Source organism: Hydra vulgaris, chromosome 11 (assembly GCF_038396675.1).
Source record: "Hydra vulgaris chromosome 11, alternate assembly HydraT2T_AEP".
Classification (NCBI taxonomy): Eukaryota; Metazoa; Cnidaria; class Hydrozoa; order Anthoathecata; family Hydridae; genus Hydra; species Hydra vulgaris.
In genome coordinates this window covers 36,804,138-36,813,655 of record NC_088930.1, presented here as the reverse complement: position 1 = coordinate 36,813,655, position 9,518 = coordinate 36,804,138, and the positions used below count along the sequence as shown (strand labels likewise).

The following is a 9,518-nucleotide window of genomic DNA, read 5'->3' as shown; positions in this document are numbered from 1 at the left end:
AATCCTCAAGCTCTCTATATGCCATGCAGCGCTCATAGTCTCAACCTTGCTGGTGTTCATTCTGCTGAATCTTCGGTTGAAGTCAAGAACTACTTTGGCCGAGTCCAGTCACTTTACAATCTTTTCATGGAAGCCCTAGTCGGTGGAAAGTCTTGATTGAAACCACTGGTTTGTCCCTTCATCAAACGTCGCAAACCAGATGGAGTGCGCGAATCGAGACCGTGAAGCCGTTAGTCAAGCGATCCAGGGAAATCCTCGAATCTTTGAAAAAGCTCCGCGATTTTGATCTAACAGCTGATCAATTGAATGAAGTAAAATCTCTGGAGAAGTGGGTTCATTCATTCGAGTTCATCGTAATGACAACCTTTTGGTATTAAACTCTTCAATCAATCAACTACGTGAGCCTTGCACTCCAATCAGAAAATATCTCCTTGGACGACGAGATGAAACTCATTAAGACTCTTATTAAAGATCTAAATCGACTGAGATCATCTTGGACCAGCATCCTTAATGAGGCACGTTTGATAGCATCTGGTCTTGCTTCTTTTGGTTTTCAATCAGAATTTGTGAAGAAGAGGACGAAAAAAAGGAAGGCCTTTCACGAAGAGGTGAGGAACACCACTCATTTCCATGAAGACGAAGCAAAAGAGTTTGAGGTGAGCGTATTCAATACCGCTCTTGATACTCTTATTCAGCAGGTCAGCGATAGATTCCAAGCTGCTGAGAAGACGACAAATATGTTTTCGTTCTTGTGGTCATTGAAATCTCTTGTTATGTCAAATGAAGAAGAATCAGAAGAAAGTGTTGAAGCACCTATCCAATCGGAGGAGAAATGCAAGGTCTTGGCACAAATCTACGCGACCGATGTTGAGGAAGAGAAACTTATTGAAGAGGTCCGCCACCTCGACGCTCTGAAGCGATCCAATCTTTTTGGTCCAAAAGAATCTCTCACTTCCATGACGTTATTGAATGGAATATACCAGAAAGGTCTTCAGCCGCTCTTCGAATCAGTCTGCATTTTGCTGCGCATCTTCAACACCATCCCTGTTTCTGTTGCGGAAGGCGAGAGATCTTTTAGTAAGCTTGCTCTAGTTAAGACAGCTTTAAGGTCTACAATGAGCCAAGAACGACTCACGAATCTTCTGGTTATTTCCATTGAGCATGATCTTACCAAAAAGTTGTGCTACGGTGAAGTGATTTCCAAATTCGCCATGAGTAAAGCTCGAAAGATCAATTTCCACTGAAGTTGAAACAACAATAGCTGTTGTATTCTAGACAAATTCTTGCTCTTAACATCCAATAGTGTTTAATGGTTGTCTTTGGTCTGTTTCTACCATGTTCTAGTGTCGACTTTATCATTTTATGTATGAGTGTATAACCAAGTCAAAAGACCATTGAAATTATCTAGAAATAAACTGTTCAAATGTTCATTAATTAAAATTAAAAAATTCTATATTCTTTTATCCTCTTTGATTTGTTATCAAATGGCTTATTATATGTATTGAATTATGGATCATTAGATCAGCTTTCACTTTCAGTAGGGCGCTTGGGAAATTTTGACCCTGGGCGCCGCAAAGGCTCACGGCGGGCCTGTGGGATGGCACATGGCAGCGTAGGGGATTTTCATCATTGAATGGTGTATTTGCAGCACTTTCAATAGACAGTGGAAAAGTTTTAGATGTTGAGGTGATGAGTTGCATATGCAGAGGGTGCTCCTTAAATTAAAAACTTTCTAAAAAAGATCCTACTGCTTATGCTGAGTGGAGAAATTCCCACATTTGTAAAATGAATCAGCCAGTCGTATTTTCCAGCGATCAATTAAAAAACATAAGTTGCAGTACATTAATTTTTTTAGGTGATGGAGATAGCAAAAGTTACAATAGTGTCAAGGATGTTTATCCTAATATTAAAGTAAATAAATTAGAATGTGTTGGACACTATCAGAAGCGTGTTGGAACCAGACTCCGTAAATTGAAAAAAAAAGTTAGGAGACTGGGCGGTCGTGGTAGATTGACAGATGGAACAATTGATCGACTGCAAAACTTCTTTGGTGTGGCAATTAGACAGAATACTGGTAATTTAGATGCCGTGAAATCAGCAGCGCTTGCTACCCTTTTTCACGTTGCATCATCAAAAGAAAATAGTTGGCACTATCCACATTGTCCAACAGGTATAAGTTGCTGGTGTAAATTTAACAGATACAAAGCAAATAGCACTAACACCTACAAGCCAGGACCTGGTCTACCTTTAGAGGTTGTATACAAGATCAGACCTGTGTTTGAAGAGCTCACAAAAGAAGATGAGCTTAAAAAATGTCTGCATGGTAAAACGCAAAATGCAAGTGAGTCTTTCCATGGGAAAATTTGGGATCGCATACCAAAAACAAAATATGTCTCGCTGACTTTGCTGAAGTTTGGTGTTTATGATGCTGTTGCCAATTTTAATATTGGGATGAAGTCTTTAATCCTAATATATGAAAAACTGAACATGGTTCCAGGTTTTTATACACTAAACGGTTCTAACGACATAAATAAAACACGCATTAAATGGTCGATCTATAAACTAAAACCCGATAACAAGTTGCACCGTCAAAAGTTAAGGGCTAAACAACTGAAGGAAAGTGACAAAACCTCTGAAAAAGAAAGTAAAACATATGAAGCAGGAGGTTTTTAATATTGAATATAGTCCAATATATAATGTTACGTATATTTGTAGACCTTTATTCTTTTATTTTCAGTTTTTATGCGTTTTCTCAGTTTGAGGTTTTTCAATATGCCGGCCAAAATTCCAAGAGAACCGCTTGAGCGTTATATCTGAAATTTTCAACAAATTTTCCTTTTTATAAAAGCTGTGTTTTAAACGGAATTTTGAAATACTTATGAATAAAACAGTATGGCTTAATTTTTCAAAAAATGTATTTTTTTCTATTGTCAACTTTAGAGCACAAGTCTTCAGGCCCAGAACCTTTTTTTAAAAATTCTGTTCTGTTTAAAACACTCATAAACTTATTCTAATTGTGTTTCCAAAGTTTCATTCAGCCTTTTTTATTAGTTTTTGCTAAAACTTGGCCAGCGCAAATCTTATTTTTTGCTTATTTTTGGGGTTTTTTACGGTTACTACAGCAACCGTTGACCAATTTTTTTAATTTTTTTTTAATTTTCTACATTTATGCTATGGTTAATCATTTTATGTCAAAAGTTGTTATTTATTGTCGATATTTGAAAATGGGGAGTATACCCCTTAAATAATATTTAAAAATCTGTATATTTTTGTTTTTAATAAATTGTATTTTCTTACTACTTACGTTTGTTTATTATGTAAAAAGAAGTAGTACGTTAAAAAAACTCCTTAGAGCGTCTATATTATGAAATTGTACGGTTTTTATTGCTTTATCTAGGAAGCGATAAAATAGTTACTGAAAACAATATGTAGATGAGTGGGTTTTATATAAAACTTACAAAACCATTTTGTAAGTTCAATTGTATCATCGAGGAAGTCCGAAACCAATAAAAGAAAGAAACTTGTTAAGAGTACAACAGAAATCAAATGCAGCCAACTGTTCACGCTAAGCTATACTTTGTGCAACCTCTGAGAAGTTCATAATCTCAATGCAGCAACGTCGAAACAAATTTGTTGTCAAAAAACAGCTTGGAAGAAAGCAGCTTCAAATAGAGACTGATGTCAATGCGGCTCCTGATCCCAAGAGTGACGATGACAACAATGCAAAAAAAAGAATTGTCTTAATGAACTACGAAGAATTTAACGTAATTGCATCACATATGGAAAAAATTACTTCAACAGAACACGTGGACGTTGAATCACGAGTTGTTGGACTGTTACCCAATTAAAAATTGTTATTGGTAGTTGCACAATTGACAAAAAAACTTTGATGGTTGGCTTTATAGAAAAGTCTGTATATGCAAGTACCACTGTTCGTTTGCCCCTTCATATTAACTTTTAATGCACTTCAACATCTCAATGGAAATAGTTGTTGTGTTTTTACACTCATGTTTACAGAGGCTGTTACCAACAATGTGAACATTAGTATTGTGCATCTGTAGTATTATACCGTTGACATATTAGTATATCGACTTGAATAAAGCATGTGCATTTTTTGGCCGGTTTTTGATTTTTGGCCGGGCCTTTAGATACTATCTTTTAAATTTATTTATTATTTTATAAAAAAAAAGTTTTTGGAAGTCCTAAATTAATGTAACTTAATATAAATTGAATGCTATCATTTCATGCTTTGCTTATTTTATTGATTTTTTTTTTATTGATATTTTTGTTTCTTAACAACTTTTGTTCTTTTTAAGGGCAACAGTTATCTTTAACTTTTTTGCCTTTTTTTTTACTTCTAAAAGAAAAAAACTTCAAATTAACAAACAAAACTCTGTTTTTAATAAACAAAATTTTTTAATTAATAATAACAAAGATTCTATCGATCTAATGGAACCTATTGAGTTGAAAATCTTTAATACTGTCTTCTTTATCGTCAGACTATCTATATAACTTCTTTTCAGCGGTTATTTTTTCATTGTACATTTAGGTAAAACCATATTTGGTCTTTTACCATCTATAATGGACTTTAATTTAACACATACTGATTTCATTACAATTAGACACAGGGCATTGTTTGAGTTTTGCAGCTTTGCAAATGTTTTGTCTGAAACGCATCTTTCTCTGCATCTATATATATCTGCATTTTCTTTCTCCTGCGCTTTTTTCTCCTTTGAGTTGTTAACAGACTCTACAAGTTTTAGCACATCTTGACCTTCCATAAACTTGGGTTACTCTTATAGTAGTCATTTTGCATATCATTACTTTTTGTCAACTTAATTTTTTGAATTGTCAATAGACCTGGTATTTCAATAAAATTAATACTTTTTTCATGTAAGCTTGTAATTATTGTCTGTAGTGACAAACATTTTTCTTTCCGGCTTGAAGCTTTCTCTTTCCAATATGTTTGGCTGTTTTATCGTTTCAGAGATATTAGAGAAATTATTTTGCCATTTAGAACTGATGAAACATTAGCAACATTAGGAGAAGCAGCTGATAAACACACAGTTGTATTTTCTTTAGATGTTTTTTTTTAAAATTGTTTTTTCAAACCTCCTCTATTAACATTGTAGCTTGTTGGAATTTTTCTATTTGCATAAATGCAGCGTTTAAGCTTTCATTTCTAATACCGACCTTTATTCCAACCTTTCGTATCGACTCTGGTGTAGCCCACTTCTCCCACATACTTGAAAGAGATAACGTAAAAGCGTCTTTATTAATTATATGATGCTGACTAAACAAATTTTTTTTGCATTTGCATAAAGTTCATGAAATGCCTTGTTGATTTGATCAAGAAATTGCGTTACCCCAGTAGTGTCTGGAAGTGATATGTATAAATGTATTTCTTTCTCTCTAAGATATCGAAGTAAGGTATAATGGAAGCGTTAACTGTGACTATCGCTCAGTACAACAACAGGGGGAAGTATGCCTTTTTCAATCAAGTGTCTATCATATAATTTATAAAATGCACGAAGAAATTTGTGATCTTGTGAACCATTCTCTTTTGTCGAAATCAATAAGTTTGGAATACTTCGAACAACATCTACTGGAGCCATCTGGCTAATTATTCTTTGACTACCAAACTATACATGGCAAATGCATTTTACCCCTGAATAATAATTTAAGCATTGAAAACGTGTCTGAAAGTTTAAATATAAATTAGATGTGTTGTCTTAAAATACATTTTTATTTTCAAATTTATCATTTTTTGACTATATCTTTATATATAGAAAATAAAGTTTATTAAATATGTTTCAGTATCTAGTATTTTATAGCATAATATAATAATTCAAAGTTTAAAAGTGTTTTTACTATAATTTACTCGATTATGACACCATTAGATTTATTGTAACACATTCACAATTATGCGGAATCAATTTTTGACAGCTTTCGCCACGCCCACTATATAATAATCCGTTAGCTAAACCATTAATACCAAAGTTAACAAACTGCGGTGTTTCATCATGATTAAAGATCCGAGATAAATCAATTTAACCAGCCCAATGACCAGATGCTTCTTGATTTTCTTCAATCATGAAGCCACAAACCACCAATTCTTTGGTAAGATCACCTAAAAAATAGTGAGCACTCTTTAAAATTTTCCTTTAAAAACTAAATTGGAACACGATACCTATTTTTAAATCTATTTTAGCATTTCTGAATTATTTTAATGAAGTTATTCAATTTAATTCCAAATCAAAACAAAAACATACTGTTTACCGTTTACTTATGTGATATTCAAACTTGTTTGAATATCACATGTTTACTTATGTGATATATGCACTGTTATGTGGTATATGCACTGTTTACTTATGTGATTTACTTATGTGATCTATGCACTCTTATGTGATATATCCACTGTTTACTTATGTGATATTCAAACTTGTTATCATCTAAATGAGGGCAGGCCATTTCACAAGTGCAGCTCATTCCTCTATTCATAGAGATAATTCATCGTCTTTTTAAAATAACATTGACATGTTTGGCATCCCATTGTCTCCAAAACGACTTACTCAGGCTAGAAATAAAAATATAATAATTATAAAACTAACTTTTCAAAGCCGTAACAAAGAATTACATTTGTCAATACAAGTAAGACTTTGAACAGATAATAAATAACAGTTTTAATTTTTACAGCGCACATACTCAACAATAGTATCTTTTTCTTCAATGGTTAGTATCATTACATGGTTTTTTTCATTTCCTATAAGAACTAAGTTATCTAATTGCTTACCAATCACAATTTTGCTTTTTATTAATGGAAACTGACCTGTTGATAACGCAGAAAATCCTCGTTTTCCATTAACTTTTTTTCCACTCTACAGCTTTTTTCATCTGTTTGTTTCTTTCATCTCGGTTAAATTATTTTACAGCTGTTTCAGATTTATTCCATGGCTTTTTCATTACAGAATTTACATTCGCTGCTACTCTTAAGCTAAACTTTGGTTTTATTTTTATTTGCATCTATAATTACGAGCATTTTAAACTATTACAACCATTACTGTAAAATTAAAGTAATGTAAAAACACAAAACAGCAATTTACTTATTTTTAAGTCCTTTTTTTGAAGTTGCAAAGCAAGAAGTAGCTTTTAAAAGAAATTGAACTGTTATAAGAAGTACTACTATCTTTCAAAACAAACTTTAATATATAAAGGGAAGAAAAAAATACAATATTATTAAAATAATTCCAGAAAAAAAGATTCTCAAATCTTATTACGAAATGCATTTTTTGAATGAAACTTCATGATTTTTCTAATTATTTTAAAAACTATTAAATAGTTACTGATTTCTTTCTATTATAAGATACCTAAACTAGGCAGATAGTACCGTGCAAAATATCTATTAATGCTATTTGAATTAATCGTTAAGAAGATATCAACAAAAGCAACAAGATTGCCTTTTTAAGGGCACCATGCCCAAAATAGACAAATTTCAAATGCAAATAAAATATTTAAATAAATTTGATTACCGTTTTCAACCTCCAGGAAGAAATTAGATGGCTTTAAACAAGATAAAAAAAAATACTTTAAAAAAATTAAGCTTCTCAAAATAATTCAATCCAAATTAAATTTGTTGTCTTTTTAAAGGCACTTTACCATTATGTCGTAGTATGTGTTATATAATTGTTTTATAAATGTGTTTTCATAATACTGTAAAAAGTATTTTATGTAATGTGTATATAATTATTATATAAGGTGTTTATATATGTTATATAAGGTTAAATAAATATATTGTGTTTATATTTGGTATATTTGTTTATATTACGTTGTTTCTATGTTTTCAAAGTGATGTGACTTGGCAAATGTGTTGAGCAAGATTTTTCAACCTTGCCAGTCGAGCGGTGTACTTATAGCAGAGGAGTAAATTGGCAGCGTTTAGCGTCAAGTGGTGTTACTGATTGAGGACTAGGTTTGTCCTTTATTATTATGTCTTTAAATAATATTTTGCGTAATGTTTTTATTTATGTTGTATTATACATAAATGTTATGTTATTTAAGTTAATCAACACAAAATATTACAAAAAAACAACAGCATCACAACAACAACACACACAAATAGCACATAACATAAGTTAATTTAACATATATATAACATAACATTTGCGTAATGTTTTTATTTACGTTGTATTTTACATAAATGTTATGTTATAGATATGTTAAATTAACTTATGTTATGTGCTATTTGTGTTTGTTGTTGTTGTGATGCTGTTGTTTTTTTGTAATATTTTGTGTTGATACACATTTGCCTTAACTTCATGTTGGTTTCTTATGTTAAAAATGATTAATAAGCAGTTTGATTATAGGAACTGCTTTCAATCATTCAGTAAAAGCTAAGACAAATCATCTTTACTTCCAACAAGGCTGCGAGAAACCACTATTAGAGTTGGAAGTTACTGGAAGAGAAAAGATGAAGTTTATAGAGCAAGATAACGATTAACTGACGACTTAAAAGATTGCAAGTTATATGAATCAGGAAAATAAGATTAAGGAAGCGAATTCCAAAGAACCGTTGTTCGAGGAAAAAATTAATCGAAATCAGAACATTTGGAGCACTTTGCAACAGTCACAGAAAAAGGATGAGACTTAATTGAATGACGAGTAACACAAGAATGAATTTTAGTAGAAAACATAAGAGACACTTGCTCTTTAGAGCAGTGCCAATCATAGTATTTAAAAAAAAGATAAATAGAAGCAACATTACGACAATGTGGTAATGGTTGGAGCTTAGCTTCAAGAGTAGGTCCAACTATGTTTACAATGCGTTTTTGAGCCTTGACTAAGAGAAAAAGGGCATCTTCGGAAGATCCTCCCCAGATATTGCAACAGTATTCCGTACAAAGACGGTTCAAGATTTATAAATATAGAGAATAGAATCCTGAGTAAAAAAGTAACAACCAAAATAAAGAGATGCAACCTTAGCAGATGGTAATTTTGTAATGGATTTGATATATGGCTTCCAAGAAAGATCAGAAGTAAGAGTTAATCCTAGAAGATAAAGGGTAGAGGACCCATTAAGAACATTACCATTTATAAATATAGGAAGGTCTAGATTATTGCAATAATGATTAGCTGAAAAAAATAGAGTTTTATCTGAGTTAAAGTTCACCAGCCATTAAAAGCTCCATATTGTAGCAGAAGTGAGATCATTTTGAAGTTCAACTGCCCCCTCCAAGCAATCAGAGAGTGTTTGCTTTTAATCAAAACAATAATAAATGGTAGACCATCAGCAAACAATGATACCTTAGATGTGAGAAGTTCTGGGAGATTTTTAATGCAAATTAAAAAGAGTATAGGGAAAAAGATAGAACCTTGAGGAACCCCTAAAATTACAGGATATGAAAAAGAGTGCTGACTATCGAGGACAACTTTTATACAATGATTAGTAATGGAGTAAGCAATAATCTTAAAGATGTTACCTGATAAACCTTAAGAAAAAAGCTTAGGGAGAAGACCAGCAT

General features: G+C 32.1%; 1 protein-coding gene across 1 annotated transcript; it reads left to right on the top strand.

The window, feature by feature from the left end:
• The first annotated feature begins 443 nt into the window (after window positions 1-443).
• Window positions 444-1,244, top strand: LOC136087007 (uncharacterized). The gene has a single exon (XM_065809511.1). It carries the CDS (start codon window positions 444-446, stop codon window positions 1,242-1,244), a length of 801 nt encoding a protein of 266 aa, XP_065665583.1.
• The last annotated feature ends 8,274 nt before the right edge of the window (window positions 1,245-9,518 follow it).